This window comes from Mytilus trossulus, chromosome 5 (genome assembly GCF_036588685.1).
Source record: "Mytilus trossulus isolate FHL-02 chromosome 5, PNRI_Mtr1.1.1.hap1, whole genome shotgun sequence".
Classification (NCBI taxonomy): Eukaryota; Metazoa; Mollusca; class Bivalvia; order Mytilida; family Mytilidae; genus Mytilus; species Mytilus trossulus.
In genome coordinates, this window is record NC_086377.1 from 77060479 (window position 1) to 77079352 (window position 18874).

The window sequence follows — 18874 nt, forward strand, 5'->3', positions numbered from 1 at the left end:
GGTAAAAGGTTTCTGCCAAAAAATGAATAAAAAGCCCTATGAAAAAGCAAAGTATAAAAATGATATACAAATGTATAGCAACAGCTGTATATTATATATGGAAAATATTTTGAAAACTATGATTAGAAAATGGTACTTACCAGATAAAACGCTCAATCAAATTTTTTTTAATCCAAAATGAAGAATAATCTACATATAAGCACGGTCAATGCCAATGGCCTGCAACAACCTGAAAAAATAAGTAAAATTGTAAGCTGGTCGAATCAACAAAAAAATGATATTCTATTCATACAGGAAACCCATTTTACAAATAAAATGAAGTTCACATTAGAAAAGGAATTTGGTGAAAATCTTTTTAGAAGCGATGGGACAAGCAATTCACGTGGGGTAGCGATATGGATAAAAGATAAAACCAGATTCAAATACATAGATGAACATAAAGACTTAGAAGGGAGAGTCATTATGATTAATATTGAAATTGATGAAAATATTTACACATTAGTTAATATCTATGCTCCGAACAGATTAAGAGAAAGAAATAGTTTCTTTAAAACAATAAAAGTGTTTATTAATAAATACGGACTCGGGCAAGTCATTCTAGGAGGTGATTTTAATGACATTTGGTCACTGCTAGATACAAAAAATAAAACTAAATCTTCCAAAAAATTTGATAAACCTGTAACAAGTTTAAAAGGGCTTATAAAATCATGTAAACTAATTGATATTTGGAGAAATAAAAATAAAAATACTAGACAATTTACTTGGTGTAGGAAAGATAGAACAGAAGCTACCAGAATTGATTATTTTTTTGTTTCTAAAGAAGTACAAAAAAACTGCAAAAATTGTGATATTCGACCTATTGTCCAAAAAATAACTGACCATAATGCAGTGTCACTCAAAATAAATACAGAAAGAGGAAATAAAGGAAGGGGGTATTGGAAGTTAAATGCTAGCATAATGAACAATGAAGAATATGTTTATGTTATTAAAAAGCTAATATCTAAATATGAAAAAGAATTAACCAACTGTGATGATTTGGGGATTCTTTGGGATAATTTGAAAATAGAAGTAAGGGATGCAAGTTTAGACTATTGTAAAAGAAAAGCTAAAGTAAGAAAAGATGAGATAAATGTTCTAGAAACAAAGTTGAATAACCTTAATAATAAAATAAATGATAGTACTGATATAAATAAAACATTACAAAAAGAAATACAGAATGTTGAAAATAAGTTAGACACTCTGTATAAAGATAAGATTAAAGGTCAAAAAATAAGGTCAAGGGTAAAATGGTTTGAAGAAGGTGAAAAAAATAGTGCATATTTTTTGGGGCTAGAAAAGAGTCGTCAAACAAAAAAAGTTGTTACTGAATTATATGATGAAAATGGTTTGGCTACTAAAAATCAAAATAAAATTTTAGAGTTAGAAGTAAAATACTATAAAAAACTTTATGAATCAACTAATCCCTGTGATAATGAGGTTAAGAAGTATATAACAGAAACAGAAATATCAAAACAGCTAGATGAATCAGAAAGCAATCAATGTGAAGGGGAAGTAACTGAGAAAGAATGTACAGAAGCAATCTTTAAAATGAAGTTAAATAAATCCCCTGGCCTGGATGGTCTGACGGTGGAATTTTATAGGCAATTTTGGAATAATTTAAAAAATATTATGGTTAAAGTATTCAATAATAATTATGAGAAAAAAGAACTTACCAATTCACAAAAAAAAGGTGCGATTTCCTTAATATATAAAAAAGATGACCCGCTTTCATTAAATAATTACCGTCCAATTACATTACTTAACATAGATACAAAACTACTGGCTTATGTGTTAGCACAAAGACTAAAAAAAGTTTTACCATCTATTATAAGTCTAGACCAAACTGGATATGTAAAGAATAGATATATTGGTTTTAATATAAGGCAAATTCAAGACATAATTGATTATTCAGAGAAATTTAACATAGAAGGAGCAGTACTATTTCTAGATTTCAGTAAGGCTTTTGATTCCTTAGAATGGATCTTTATGACAGAAACTCTCAAAAAGTTTGGATTTAAAAGTGGATTTATCAGATGGGTTGAAACTATGTATAATGATATTAAAGGGTGTATTTTGAATAATGGGTGGGTCTCAGGTCCATTTAAAATATACCGCGGTATTCGACAAGGGTGTCCGATTTCTGCGTTACTGTTTGTTATAACTGTTGAATTAATGGCCATAAGATTAAGAAAAAATAAAGAACTTAAGGGAATAACAATAAAATTAGACGGACAATCTTGTAATTTAAAAATCTGTCAATTAGCAGACGACACAACACTATTTCTTCAGTCTCGTAAAGATATAAGTCTAGCTCTCAGTATAATAGAGACATTTGGAAGTCTATCAGGGCTGAAACTTAATAGGAATAAAACAGAAGGAATATGGTTAGGGAGATTAAAAAGCAGTAAAGATAAATATGAAAATATAAACTGGACAAATAAACCAGTCAAAAGTCTAGGTATTTATTTTGGATATGATAATAAGGAATGTCAAACATTGAACATAGAAAAAATCTTGGATAAAATTACAAAACTTGTAGACAGATGGTCAAAAAGAAATTTAACATTGCTTGGAAAAATTTTAATTGTAAAAGCTCTTCTGCTACCAAATTTAACTTATTTTGCTACTAATGGTATTATTACTAAAGATAAGTTGCAAATCATCAACAATATAATTTATAGGTTTGTTTGGAATGGCAGAAAAGATAAAATAAAGAGGTCAATATTAACAAAAAATTATGCTGAAGGGGGATTAAAAATGATTGATCTGGAGTCTTATATAATGTCAATACATATAAAATGGATTAAAAAAATAATACAATCAGAAAATGCTAACTGGTCAGTGTTGCCTAAACTATACCTGAATAAGTTTGGCAAAAATTTGCTAATTTTCAAGATAAATATAAGAAATATAAAATTAATTGACAAAAAAATATGGAACAATACACCGTTATTCTATCAAGAACTGATAAAATCATGGATTCAGGTAAATCTGAATGAAGCTAAAAATAATAAAACATGGAACTTTTTAGAGATCAGAAAGCAAATAATATGGGGCAATAACTTGATAAAATTTAAAGGACAATGTCTGTTTTTTGATAAATGGATTGAAAGTGATATTCTATTTATAAATGACATAATTGACAATAGAGGACAAATATCAGAAAAAGTAATCAATTTAAAACTAAAAAACAAAGGTAATTGGATTGCTGAATTTTCAAAACTTAAAAAAGCCATACTAAATAACTGGGAGGAGAAGCTTAAAACTGAGAGATCATTCAAAACTAAAGTAAATATTAACAGAGAAAAAATCAGATTAAGAGACCATGAGGATATACTCGGCATTAATAATAAAGATATTTATAAGATAGTGCAAAGTAGAATAAAAACAGAAACACCCATTGGTTTTTTGAAATGGGAAAAGATATTACATACAGGAAATATAAATAGTGAATTCAAAGACACGATAAAATTCACTTTTGAATACTTAAAAGATAATAAAATTAAGATGTTCAGGCGGAAATTAATGCATTTCATCTTAGCAAATAAAGAGCTATTATTTCAATGGAAAATTTCTGAAAACAGCCTTTGTTCATATTGTAATGAACAAGACAACTACAAACATTTTTTCATCACATGCGCATATAACACAAACTTCTGGAGATCAATGAGAGATATATTTAACAAAATAGGTATTGACAAACATGTTATAAGCCTACACTCTCTAGTAATAGGATACAAGATTCATGATGATGCTTATTTTGGACTCAATCACTTGCTGAGTTTAATGTTTTTTTCAGTCTATAAATCAAATTATAAATCCAATAATAAGGCAAAAAAAATAGATATAGTGAACATTTTTAAATATGAAATCTCGAGTACAGTTGAATTATATTATACGGCCAATATGGAAATAAACAAAATGTTTAAAAAAGTGTTGCAGATCTTGAAATAAACAAAATTAACTCTTGGAAAAAAACAGAATGTATGTTCTAGAATGTTAATATTGTGTACTTGTTTTCAATATTTCACCAGTGGACTAGTAAAAAAATATGATACTATAATATAAGTATAGGTGTCTATGTACAAAAAATGTATGAAAACACATGTAGATACATGTACAATGTATGTGAATGCATCTTTTTGTAAAGGTCTTTATACATGTTATATGTGTGTGGACATGTATGTATGTAACTAGAGCATATGTGTGAATGAATATATATGTAAGTGTGAATGCATGTATGTAGGTATGTAAGTTATGTATGCATGAAAGTGAAGTATAAAAATAATTTGGAAACAAAAGGGGGGAGAAAGGTAAAAAAAAAAAAAATATTCAACATGTATTCTATTATATCTGTACAACAAAGATTATGTACATTTTCATATGTTTAATGATGTTTTTCTTTTTTTTATGTGAAACTATATGAACATATTATGTACAAGAATAATAAGGATAATTCTAATGTTTACAATATAAAGGTCACAGACAGGTCACAGACTGTTCACAGGTAATAAAATTTGGGTCAAATTTGTAAAATCAAAAATCATGACAAAAGCTTATAAGAAACATACAAAGAGAATACTTTACTTACCATTTTTTAGTATTAACAAACACTTCCAAAGAATTGCATAAATCCAAAGGTACGAATTAACAAAAGTTAACAGAAACAGTAACCACGCTGTATCTCATTCATATTTTCATATGGTTCAAAATTCTATTAAAAGAACCGATAACGGATTTTTCTCCGTAAATTTCACGACACATGGTCTGTAACATCTTTAAGTACTTCGATAAGATTTTATATGATATTATGTATATTTATAAAGTAATGATAGAAAATAGAAATGTATTAAATGGCTATGTATAAAATAAGATAAGTTTTACTGTATATTCTCCCTGGATATCAGTTATAATTGTATGTAACAGGGATACTTGATGGAATGCTGTACATTAAGTAATTTGTTAAAACAGCAAAGAGTGCAATAAAGAATTTATGAATGTTAAAAAAAAAAAAAAAAATTTTCGTCACATTTTTCTCAGGAACTACAATACAAGGATTTCTGAAATTTGGTTTCAGGATTTGTATAAGTCAGCTATACCGTGTGATGCGTTTTCAGATTCATCACCTTACAACTTCCTGTTTAACGAACACTTGCATATTGGATGATTTTACACATGATAGCCAAGTTTAAAATTTTCGTCACATTTTTCTCAGGAACTACAATACAAGGATTTCTGAAATTTGGTTTCAGGGTTTAATTAAGTCAGCTATACCGTGTGATGCATTTTCAGATTGATCACTTGATAACTTCCTGTTTACCGAACACTTGTATGATTTTACACATGATAGCCAAGTTGAAAATTTTCGTCACATTTTTCTCAGGAACTACAATACAAGGATTTCTGAAATTTGGTTTCAGGGTTTAATTAAGTCAGCTATACCGTGTGATGCATTTTCAGATTGATCACTTGATAACTTCCTGTTTACCGAACACTTGTATGATTTTACACATGATAGCCAAGTTGAAAATTTTCGTCACATTTTTCTCAGGAACTACAATACAAGGATTTCTGAAATTTGGTTTCAGGATTTATATAACTTCAGCTATACCGTGTGATGCGTTTTCAGATTCATCAATTTACAACTTCCTGTTATTAAACTGAACACTTGCATATTGGATGATTTTACACATGATAGCCAAGTTTAAAATTTTCGTCACATTTTTCTCAGGAACTACAATACAAGGATTTCTGAAATTTGGTTTCAGTATTTAAATAAGTTAGCTATACTGTGTGATGCATTTTCAGATTCATCACTCGACAACTTCCTGTTTACCAAACACTTGCATATTTTTTTCACTATTAATATTATCCACTTGCGGCGGGGGTATCATCAGTGAGCAGTAGCTCGCAGTTTCACTTGTTAAATGCTATTTCAAATCAAAGCCATCCTCTAATAGTGTTGATCAAAACATTATACAATTAATTTTTATAGAAGATTGGATAGCAAACTAGATATTTTCAAATCAAACACCAATAGTGGTAGTGTAAGGTTGGTGTAAGGTGTATAAGTGGAATGTAATAAGATGGTAGTTTTGTTAATAGTGTATGATTAGTGTAATGTGTGTTGCTGGAGTATGATTAGATGGTAGTTTTGTTAATAGTGTATGGTTGGTGTAAAGTGTATTAGTGGAATTTCACTAAATGGTAGTTTTGTTAATAGTGTATGATTGGTGTAGGTGTGTTGGTGGAATATTTTTAGATGGTAGTTGTGTTGGTAGTGTATGATCATGATGATTGGTGTAGTATGTGTTGATGGAATGTAATTATATTGTAGTTTTGTTAATAGTGTATGGTTGGTGTAAGGTGCATTGGTGAAATGTGATTATATGGTCGTTGTGTCAGTAGTGTATGATTGGTGTAGGGTGTGTTGGTGGAATGGGATTAGTTGGGAGTTGTGATGGTAGAGTATGATTGGTGTAAGGTGTATTGGTGGAATGTGATTAGATGATAGTTGTGATGGTAGAGTATGATTGATGTAAGGTGTATTGGTGGAATGTGATTAGATTGTAGTAATATGTGTTGCTGGAGTATGATTTGAAGGTAGTTTTGTTAATAGTGTATGATTGGTGTAAGGTGTATGGGTGGGGTATGATTAGATGGAAGTTTTGTTAATAGTGTATGATTGGTGTAGGGTGTGTTGGTGGGATGTGATTATATAAAAAGAAGATTTGGTATGACTTTCAATGAGACAACTATCCACAAAAGACCAAAATGACACAAACATTAACAACTTTGTAACCGTACGCCCTTCAAAACGAGCAAATCCCATACCTCATAGTCATCTATAAAAGGCCCCGATAAGACAATATAAAACAATTCAAAACTAACAGCCTTATTTATGTAAAAAAAGAGTTGGAGTATGATTAGATATCGATTGTAGTTTTGTTAAATAGAGTATGATTGGTGTAGGGTGTTGGTAGAATGTGATTATACGGTAGTAGTGTCAGTAGTGTATGATTGGTGTAGGGTGTGTTGGTGGAATGTAATAAGATAGTAGTTTTGTTAATAATAGTGTATGATTGATGTAAAGTGCATTGGTGGAATGTCATTAAATGGTAGTTTTGTTAATAGTGTTTGATTGGTGTAGGGTGTGTTGGTGGATATGATTATATGGTATTTTTGTAAATAATGTATGGTTGTGTAAGGTGTGTTGGTTAAATATGATAAAATGGTAGTTTTGTTAAAAGTAAATAATACCCCTAACCCTAACACATCTAATAATACACTATTAACAAAACTACCATCTAATCACTTTCCATCAAAACACCTTACACCTTTCATACCCTATTAACAAAACTACCATCTGATCATACTCCAGCAACACACCTTACACCAACCATACACTATCAACAAAACTACCATATAATCATACTCCAGCAACACACCTTACACCAATCATACACTATTAACAAAACTTCCATCTAATCATACTCCTCCAACACATCTTACACCAATCATACACTATTAACAAAACTACCATCTAATCATACTCCAGCAACACACCTTACACCAATCATACACTATTAACAAAACTTCCATCTAATCATACTCCTCCAACACATCTTACACCAACCATACACTATTAACAAAACTACCATCTAATCATACTCCAGCAACACACCTAACACCAATCATACACTATTAACAAAACTACCATCTGATCATACTCCAGCAACACACCTTACACCAACCATACACTATTAACAAAACTACCATCTAATCATACTCCAGCAACACACCTTACACCAATTATACACTATTAACAAAACTTCCATCTAATCATACTCCACCAACACATCTTACACCAATCATACTCTTTTTAATATAACTACCTATTAATAATACTCCAGCAACACATCTTACACTACCATCACAACTACCATCTTATCACACTTCACCAACACACCCTACACCAATCCTTCAATAAATTCTGTAACAGCAAAATCTCAAATATTATTCATTGATCTCTTTATAATGACACTTCATATTTGTTGTTGATTTAGGTTCACTGGTTTTTATTTCAAGTATGTATAAATAAGACAACATTCTGCATTGCATAGGTAAAATTAATGCAACAGTTACCTATTATTTAATGTTTTACAGTTTTTGAAATAAAAGATATATATGTGTATAATTAATGAAAGATTATTTGATTGTATTTCAGGGTGAGACTCCTTATGATCTGGTAGAAATAGAAAGCTATGATAAGGAAGAGAGAAAAAGGAAGAAGGAAGAAGTGATGGACTTCCTTAAGGTTAATAGTCTTGTCTTACTTTAAAAGATATTCACAGATTATAAGAGACAAAACAGACTCGGTACAAAGAAATTACAATAAAACGGTTGCCTGTAGTTTTCAATGTCATTGTAGTATTTGTTGCCAGTTAACAATGTAAGTTGACAATTCCAAGCTTGTTGCCTAATATACATTATTGCACAAAAGCAAGAAATTGTCAATTATACAGTATTGCACAGAAGTAAGAAATATTCAATTGCACAGTATTGCGCAATTGCAATAAATATATATTCAATTGCACAGTATTGTGCAAAAGAAGATACTTTGTATAAATTGCTTATTTCTTGACCAATTTCAATGGGGTTTTATTTTTGAATTCTTGGGGTTCTTTAATATGCTGAATCTAACCGTGTATTAAGTTTTTGGATTTTGGTCCTGTTTTCAAATTGGTCTACATTAAGGTCTAAAGGGTCCAAAATAAAACTTTGTTTGATTTCAACAAAAATTGAATATATGGGGTTCTTTGATATGCTGAATCTAAGCATGTATTTTGATTTTTGATTTATGAGCCCCGTTATCAACTGTGTCATTGTCTGAAAAATTACCGTTGTTTGAGTACTGACTCTAAATGAAGAATTAATGTCTTTTTCTTGGTTATTTTCCACACTCAATGGCTCAGATTGATCAGGTCAATTGTCTTTAGTTTGCCAGTAATTGGGAAAACTGCTTTCAATACTGTCTATCCTGTAATTGTGCAGAAACGTGATCGACGTCGTTCAGTTTGAGACTTTTTCTCAGCTTATAACCTAAATATGACATATTAAAGCATGCAGGGTTTCCGCTGGCAATAAAAATTCGTCATTTGTGAACGAATTTGGCGAAAGAAATATATAGAACGATTTATTTTCCTCCATCTTGTTTATTTACTTTTTTCGAGTTTCTTGGACTTTATCCGACCAGACAATACTCGGAATTTACCTTGACCTCATTAAGATTTGGACAGACAATGAATAATCTAAAGGACTAATCAATAAAGGTGTTGATTGAATTGTTTGACAAAATGATATGATTAAATGGCTTCCCCTAAATGTCACATACAGAATGTTTTTACCACTTTGCAATGCAAATGTTTGAAGCAAACTTTTGATGTCTCCTCTTTTTTAAAGATAGTTTAGAAAAGAAAGCTGTTGTTTTGACGAAAATTTTTCAAAAGCTAGAAAAATCTTCGATTGAAAACTTTAAATATCCTTTGACTTTAATATAGGTAATTGATTAGGGAGACTTCTTTGAAATTGTTTGAGTGACACGTGTGTTTCAAGCATAGTTTTACGTCTCAACTTTTCCATTTACGATGGTCAAGATAAGAGAACTGTCGTTATGTAGAAATCTATCCAAAAGATTGGGAACAACCCCTCCAATGAGAGTAGATGATGGTAAATCCAGATAAGCACTTCGGACGCTCAAAATTAAGTAATTTCCATTTATATTTGTTTTTTGTGACTTGTGTCTTTCTTTTTGTGTGCTTCATTTCGAACTGAAGCGTCAGATATTTTTTAAACTGATGTTCACGATATGTTATTGTGTTGTGTTGTTGCACCATTGTCTCAAGCTTAGAGGGACTTAGCATTAAAAACCTGTTTAACTGCTACATTCATGTTCTAATTCGAGGCATGTCTTTCAGATGTTGTTTTTTGTTGATGTCTGACATATTTGTTTTTCGTTTATGTCTGACATATTTGTTTTTTCGATTCTTTGCTCGAAATCAAACAGTTGATTTTCTTGTCTGAATGGCTTTATATTTTACCGTGTACACACATTAAGTTTATGAATTTTGATTATTCGACCCCAAAAATAAGAAATGTTTTGGTCGTATATTGGTATCACGTTGGCGTCGTCGTCGTCGTCAGATTACTTTTTGTTTTCGCACTCTAACTTTAGAAAAAGTTAATAAAAATTTGTGAAATTTAAACACAAGGTTTATTACCGCAAAAGAAAGGTTGGAATTGATTTTTGGGAGTTTTGGTCCCAACATTTTAGGAATTAAGGGCCAAAAAGGTCCCAAATAAGCATTTTCTTGGTTTTCGCACTATAACTTTAGTTTAAGAAGAAATAAATTCATGACATTTTGACACAAGGTTTATGAAAAAATTTAATAATTAAGGTCCAAAGGGTCCAAAATTAAATGTAGTTTGTTTTCAACAAATATTGAATCCTTGGGGTTCTTTGATATGCTGAATCTAAACATGTACTTATATTTTTGATTATGGGTCCAGTTTTCAAGTTGGTCCAAATCATGATCCAAAATTATTATATTAAGTATTGTGCAATAGCAAGAAATTTTCAATTGCACAGTATTCAGCAAAAGCCAGAAATCTTCAATTGCACAGTATTGTGCAATAGCCAGAAATCTTCAATTGCACAGTATTGCGCAAAAACAAGAAATGTCTAATTGCACAATATTGTGCAATAGCAAAACATGCATTTTCAATTGGAGTTATCCTTCCTTGTCCAGAATAGTAGTTGAATCAACTTAAATCATTGTTTTATACAATATACTATGTATACTTTTACTACCAACTGATAAATAAAAACAATCTTTACCATTCGGTGATAACAAGCACTTTTTTTACATTTTGATATTTTATGATGTATTTAAATGAGTAGTTATTGTTGCATGCTCCATTAGAAATTTGAATTGATATCAGTTTTGGAATAAGGGAAAGGAGGATGTGAAAAAAATGGGAGGGGGTCAATTTTACTCATTTCAGATTTCATAAATAAAAAGAAAATTTCTTCAAACATTTTTTTGAGAGGATTAATATTCAACAGCATAGTTAATTGCTCAAAGGCAAAACAAACAAAAAATAAGTTCATTAGACCACATTCATTCTGTGTCAGAAACCTTTGCTGTGTCAACTATTTAATCACAATCAAAATTTAGAGCTGAATTCAGGTTGAATATTGTGTCCATACTTGCTCCAAAAGTTCAGGTTCAATCTCTGCGGTCGTATAAAGCTGCGCCCTGCAGAGCATCTGGTTATATAATATCAGATTGTTTATTCTTTTGTAGACTGTAATGTTACAGACTCCAGAAGGTAAGTCCAGTTATGATCTGCGAGTATTCTTTATCGTGGTTTTTTATGCCCCCGCCGTTGCGGAGGGGGCATTAAGGTTTACCCTTGTCCATCTGCACGTATGTAAGTACTTCACAAAATTGGTTTCCGTTCTCTAACTTAAGTTTGCTTCAACCAAATGTTATGAAACTTGTACACAATGCTCATTACCACAAAAACACAGATAATGTTTGAATTTTGGTGGAGTCACTTTTACCGTTCTAAAGTTATGCCTCTTTACGAATGGGAAAATAGCTGAAATATTCGTTTTTTTATGAACAAATTTTTTTTTGGCAGTTGTATATTGGTATAACGTTGGCGTCAACATCATCCAAAGACACATTGGTTTTCGTACAATTACTTAAGTTTAAGCGAATGGATCTCTATGAAATTTTACCATAAGGTTCAATACCTTAAAAGAGAAATTGGGATTGATTTTGGGGGTTATGATACCAACAGTTCGGGAATTATGGGCCAAAAATAAGCAATTTTCTATTTTCCAGACTATAACTTGCGTTCAAGTGTGTGGATCTCCCTGAAATTGTACTGCACGGTACCATAGCACAAAGGGAAGGCTGGGATTGATTTTGCGGTTAATTGCCTGAAAATTTGAGGAATTAGGGACCAAAAAGGGGCACAAAACAAGCATTTCTAGTTTCAGGACAAAAACTTCTGTGTAAGTGTATGGATCTTTATGAAATTGTACTAAAAGGTTCCATATCACAAAGGGAACGCTGGGTTTGAGTTTGGGATAATTTCCCTAAATGTTTAGGAATTTGGGGACAAAAAAGACCAAAAAAAACAAACATTTTTCTAGTTTTCTGACAATAACTTGTGTTCAAGTGTATGGATCTCTCTGAAATTGTACTGCAAGGTACCATACTACAAAGGGAAGGCTGGGATTGAGTTTGGGGATTTTTTTTCCTTTTTTTTTCTTTAAAATTTGCCATAATGATTTTAAGTTGGTAATTTCTGATTAATATATAGATTTCATAAAAAAATGAATTCTTTGGATTCTTTGATATGCTGAATCTAACCATGTGTTAAGATTTTAGATATTGGACCATAATAGGTAAATGAAAATTTTCTTAGACCACATTCATTCTGTGTAAGAAACCTTTGCTGTGTCAAATATTTAATCACAATCAAAATTCAGAGCTGTATCAAGCTTGAATGTTGTGTCCATAATTGCCCCAACTGTTCAGGGTTCGACCGCATCGGTTGTATAAGGCTGCGCCTCACCGGAGCATTTTATTGTTCTCTAACTTTAGTTTGCCTCAACCAAATGTTATGAAACTTACATACACAATGCTAATTACCACAAAACACAAATCAAGCTTGAATTTTGGTGGTGTCACTTTTACCGTTCTAGAGGTATGCCCCTTTACAAATGGAAAAATTGCTGAATTTTTCGTTTATCTTCGGTAACTTCTGTGTGCCTCAATTAAACGTATACACAATGCTCATTACCGCAAAACTCAGATCAAGTACAAAGTTGGGTAGCCTCACTTTTACAGTTCTTGAGTTATGTCCCTTTATATTGTTATGTCCAAGCGGGGCATCATCTGTGTCCCATGGATACATTTCCATTTATGCCAATTCACAAATTATTCTTGTCTATCATACCATTTGAACTTGTCACATGCTTCTTTGAACAGTTACCACTCGTTCAGGTGATGATTTAAAGAGAGAGACAGCCAATAAAGGATCATAATCGGCCCTAAGTAGTAGCTACCTTATTAGGAATAAGTTTGACAAAATTGTACTTGTCAGCAAAAAGTAGAATATAATAAAAATAAGAAGAATGTGACCTTACCTGTTTTCACATTTTTATTAACTGCTTTTGGGGTACCTTTATCGGGTGGTGATGCTACACAGTGTTATTACTACGTTAAATATAATAGATTTTAAAAGAACTTTCAATTGCAAAATGATTAGCTTTACTAGATCTATTTATAAGTCAGCATAGCCAAATTTGTCAGTTCACTCATTATACAAGTTATTACCCTTGAATGATGATTGTTTACCATGTTTATTTAATCCTTTAAGACAAAACGTATTATGGTATAACATTGTTTGTCCGTTGGTCTCCATCCATTCGTCCATCTGTCCTTCTATCAGTAGACACGTCATAAAATTATTCAAATTTGCTTTATCAATTATTGTGTATAATTTCAACACAATGACTAACAGAGGAAAGCTCTTTTTCGATGTAACATTTTGGTGGATTTGTTGTTCCAGATTTACAGGACTTTAATTGTTAGATATAAGCAATGTTTCAGTTACTGCGCAGTAACTCCAGTATGCCTTGATTGATTTTCTAGAAACTTTATATTATTCTTCGGATCGATAATTAAAATCGTCTCTTTGATTTTTGGTCGAGCCTGCGACTTTTGTCGCAGAAAACTCATTATAGGGTTAAAGATCCGGCTGCAGCGTTAACTTACTTCTTAAAAGCTAAATATTTCAGAAGGTAGAAAACCTGGATGCTTCATACTTTGTATATAGATGCCTTATGATATGAAGTTTCCGTCGGTCATATGTCCATTGCCCTTGACCTCATTTTCATGGTTCAATGACTACTTGAAAAAAAAATATTTTTGTAATGATAATTTCTCTCTTATTATGATTAATAGGATAACTTTATTTGGTATGTGCGTACTTTGCAAGGTCCTCATGTCTTTCAGACAGTTTTCACTTGACATCAACCTCATTTCATGGATCAGTGAACAAGGTAAAATGTTCGTGGTCAAGTCCATATCTCAGATACTATCACTAGTAACCCGAATGTAGCTTGAACGGACAAAAACGTGTTAACACTATTTAAATGAGATTGATCGATATTTGATAAAGATTGACAAAAAATAAAAATTATATTTAATTCATTTCAATTCATTTTAACGCCAGTCAAATAGATGTCTCTGCGGTAAATCAATTGAAATCAAGTTGGTGGTTAGTTGCGTCAAACTAATAGGCCACGCCCCTGTTAAGATATTTCAAACATGCATCAATTCGTTTTAAAAATGTATGAGACCCGGGCTTTTTAAAGGTAAATCACTCAAGCAAAACGTCCTCGATGTATCTATCGTTTTTTGTTTCAAACTTTAAATGCATAGTCTCTGTAAAGTCACATATTCCACAATGTAAACAAACAAATGAATTATACACGTGGCATGTGCATATATAAGGACTTTAAATAAAAACATCAAAATATATATGCACATGCGGTTAAAAAATGCAAAACTTGTGAATCTGTTGAAAATAAAATAGTTATATGTGTAACATGATTTTAATTTGCTGAAATGCACTAGATCTTTATCGCATATATATATATATGGGTTTCAAAAATTGCCAAGTGCTATGAAAACTCGTGGCATGAAAGTAACGCATGGTCCTTTGTAACTTTTTACGAAACTCTATGTATTCATGGATGTTTACCTTTCACTTTTTTCTGTTCTTCTGTAATAATTCTTTATTCCGTAGGAAAATATAGAGCTCATAGCATCAAATGCATACACAAATTATACATTTTACTATATTGTACTCGTAATTAGACGTAGACACGGAAAACTACTCAGAAATTATTTATTGTGTACATAATTTTAATCGATGTATTTCATAATTTCGGTATTGACTGTAAAAAGTGCATAAGTCCATTATGAGTAAAATACAGAATAAAAAAATAACTCTGCCTTTTTATATTTCTTTATTTCTTTATCTTAAAGGTAAGCTTATGGCCAAGTTTCACTTATTCTGTCGCAAATCATTTACCTAAATAACCAATCAATTGTATTGAGATTTGTTCTTTTTACGAATACATGAAATAGTTTTCACTGAACGTTATGTTTGCAATCGATAATCAAATACAAATCTACAGTATTTATATGAAAGAGACTTAATAATATGGTGGTTTTTTTTATTATTATTCTACACATATTTGAAGGACCGAAATAATCAGTTCTACAAATGGATGTTATTTAAAGACTTGAAATTTTACAATTATCACATGCATCCCGCATGATGAAATTTTTTATCGACGTACCGAACTTTTCCTTTCCTCGTGCATAGCTCATTTTCCGATTCACTAAATGTTCATAACGATCTCCTTACCTGTTCATTACATTCTAAAATAAAATCCTACACAAATTGCAAAAACTTTTATTCTCCGTCTAGACTGCGTAAAAGATAAATATTGCTTTGTTTGTGTATACACAATGTCAAGGCCGATATCCAGTTCGGCTAAAATAGAATTAATTTGTGCCACAAGTTAATTACGCCAATTTTGTTTTCTCATCAATTTATTGTAAAAACTGCAACATTCATTTGCGCCAATAAAACAATCATTTAATTGCGCAAATATTATAGACTTATTTTCAAATGTTTCTTCTTAGTGCACTGAGGAGGTCCTTTTCGGTATTTATATGCAGGTACAGATACTGCAGATTGAAAGGGCCTCCTTGGTACGCTTAGACTGACAAAAAAGTGCACTAGGGACCTGATGCAAAGATAGAATTGACACAAAAAACATGGCATACGGAAGGAGAAGTACATAATTTCGAATTTTAGTAATAATAAAGTTATTTAACAGTGATCTAATGTTACATCATTGTACATGTACGTGTAAATAGGTTAATCGTTTCCAGGTTAATATGACACAATTAATAAAATTGAGAATCGAAATGGGGAATGTGTCAAGTTCCTTTATTGGCGCAATTCATATTTATAAGAAAGAAGAGATGAGCGTGATTCAAACCTTTACGAGATGACAAATTACACCTAACCGATTGACAAATCGGTAAATTCTTCGCCCTGGGATATAAACCTGACAGTAATCTACATTCAGTAACTTTACAATACCTAGCCGTGTCATTTTCGTATATTATACATGTAGATAGCACGTGTGATACATGTATATACACCAGTAATACCCATTTAAGTGATTTTTATACGACCGCAAATTTTGAAAAAATTTTCGTCGTATATTGCTATCATGTTGGCGTCGTCGTCTGCGTCGTCGTTGTCGTTGTCGTCGTCCGAATACTTTTAGTTTTCGCACTCTAACTTTAGTAAAAGTGAATATAAATCTATAAAATTTTATCACAAGGTTTATGACCACAAAAGGAAGGTTGGTATTGATTTTGGGAGTTTTGGTCCCAACATTTTAGGAATTAGGGGCCAAAAAGGGCCTAAATAAGCATTTTCTTGGTTTTCGCACTATAACTTTAGTTTAAGGGATTAGACCTTGGTCAAGGGAGATAACTCTTTAATTCAGTGATGCGTTTGTAAAAGTCAAGTTTTATTAATGTATTTTAAGCATTTACCTGAAACAGATTGAAAATAATCTATGTATCCTAGAAGCTTAGAACGTATTTATGAAAATGGCTGACACAAACGTACTAATGATTTTAAGAGTTATTTCCCTTAACCAAGGTCTACCACCTTAAGTTAATAGAAATCTATGAAATTTTGACACAAGGTTTATGACCACAAAAGAAAGGTTGGGATTGATTTTGGGAGTTTTTGTTTCAATAGTGTAGGAATAAGGGGCCAAAAAAGGGTCCAAATAAGCATTATTCTTGGTTTTCGCACAATAACTTTAGTTTAAGTATATAGAAAATAATGAAATTTATACACAATGTTTATGACCACAAAAGGAAGGTTGGTATTGATTTTGGGATTTTAGGTCCCAACAGTTAAGGAATTAGGGACCAAAAAGGGACCCAAATAAGCATTTTTCTTGGTTTTCGCACCATAACTTTAGTATAAGTAAATAGAAATCTATGAAATTTAAACACAAGGTTTATGACCATAAAAGGAAGGTTGGTAATGATTTTGGGAGTTTTGGTCCAAACAGTTTAGGAATAAGGGGCCCAAAGGGTCCAAAATTAAACTTTGTTTGATTTCATCAAAATTGAATAATTGGGGTTCTTTGATATGCTGAACTGTGTATGTAGATTTTTAACTTTTGGTCCCGTTTTCAAATTGGTCTACATTAAGGTCCAAAGGGTCCAAAATTAAACTTCGTTTGATTTTGACAAAAAATTAATCGGTTGGGTTCTTTGATATGCTGAATTTAAAAATGTACTTAGATTCTTGATTATCGGCCCAGTTTTCAAGTTGGTCCAAATCGGGGTCCAAAATTAAACTTTGTTTGATTTCATCAAAAATTGAATAAATGGGGTTCTTTGATATGCCAAATCTAACTGTGTATGTAGATTCCTTATTTCTGGTCTTGTTTTCAAATTGGTCTACATTAAAGTCCAAAGGGTCCAAAATTAAACTTAGTTTGATTTTAACAAAAATTGAAATCTTGGGGTTCTTTGATATGCTGAATCCAAATATGTACTTAGATTTTTGATTCTGGGCCCAGTTTTCCAGTTGGTCCAAATCAGGATCTAAAATTATTATATTAAGTTTTGTGCAATAGCAAGTCTTTTCAATTGCACAGTATTGCGCAATGGCAAGAAATATCTTATTGCAAAATATTGTGAAATAGCAATTTTGTTTTTAATTAGAGTTATCTATCTTTGTCCAGAATAGTAAGCAAGACATATCAAATTGTAAGAATTTTTTTTATTTGGAGTTATCTTTCTTTGTCCAGAATCAACTTAAATCTTTGTTATATATACAATATACAATGTATATTCACTTTTTACTACCAACTGATAAATTAAAATAATCTTTACCATTCAGTGATTACAAGCAGTTTTTTTACATCTTAATATTTTATGATGTATTTAAATGAGTAGTAATTGTTGCAAACTCCATTAGAAATTTTAATTGAGATTAGTTTTGGAATAAGGGAAAGGGGGATGTGATTAAAAAAATTGGGTTCAATTTTCTCATTTGAAATTTCATAAATAAAAAGAAAATTTCTTCAAACATTTTTTTGAGAGGAATAATATTCAACAGCATAGTGAATTGCTCTAAGAGAAAACAAAAATTTTAATTTCATTAGAACGCATTCATTCTGTGTCAGAAACCTATGCTGTGTCAACTATTTAATCACAAGCTGAATCCAGCTTGAATGGTGTGTCCATACTTGCCCCAACCGTTCAGGGTTCAACCTCTGCGGTCGTATAAAGGTACGCCCTGCGGAGCATCTGGTTAATTTTAGAAGACCTCTATATCAGGTACATAAACATACAATTTTACAATAATATGAAAAAAAATGTATTAATTAGTTCAAATGTTGTTTTATTAAATGCACCGAGGTATGTATTTGTAAACTTATGTTAATTCGTTATTTCATGTATCTCTTTTTTTTTTGCTTCAATTACATTTTTTTTATCTTATTGACTTATCCGTAAATCGAAAAACGCACAAATCTAAATAGAATCATATGACAATGAACATGTTGAATGATTTCTTTAATTCAAAACTAGTTATACATGTACATGTAGATGCCTCTGAAATTATATTTTCC

The 18874-nt window shown here is 31.2% G+C and overlaps 1 protein-coding gene across 1 annotated transcript in view; it reads left to right on the forward strand.

Moving 5' to 3' along the window:
• Positions 1 to 957: 957 nt before the first annotated feature.
• LOC134718323 (uncharacterized) overlaps positions 958 to 18874 on the forward strand; it is a 63448-nt gene continuing 45531 nt past the window's right edge. The window contains exons 1-5 of the mRNA XM_063580818.1: positions 958 to 1177; positions 1418 to 1618; positions 1952 to 2625; positions 8267 to 8356; positions 11406 to 11430. Of these exons, the coding sequence (XP_063436888.1) occupies positions 958 to 1177; positions 1418 to 1618; positions 1952 to 2625; positions 8267 to 8356; positions 11406 to 11430 (1210 nt within the window). The remainder of the gene's footprint in view (positions 1178 to 1417; positions 1619 to 1951; positions 2626 to 8266; positions 8357 to 11405; positions 11431 to 18874) is intronic.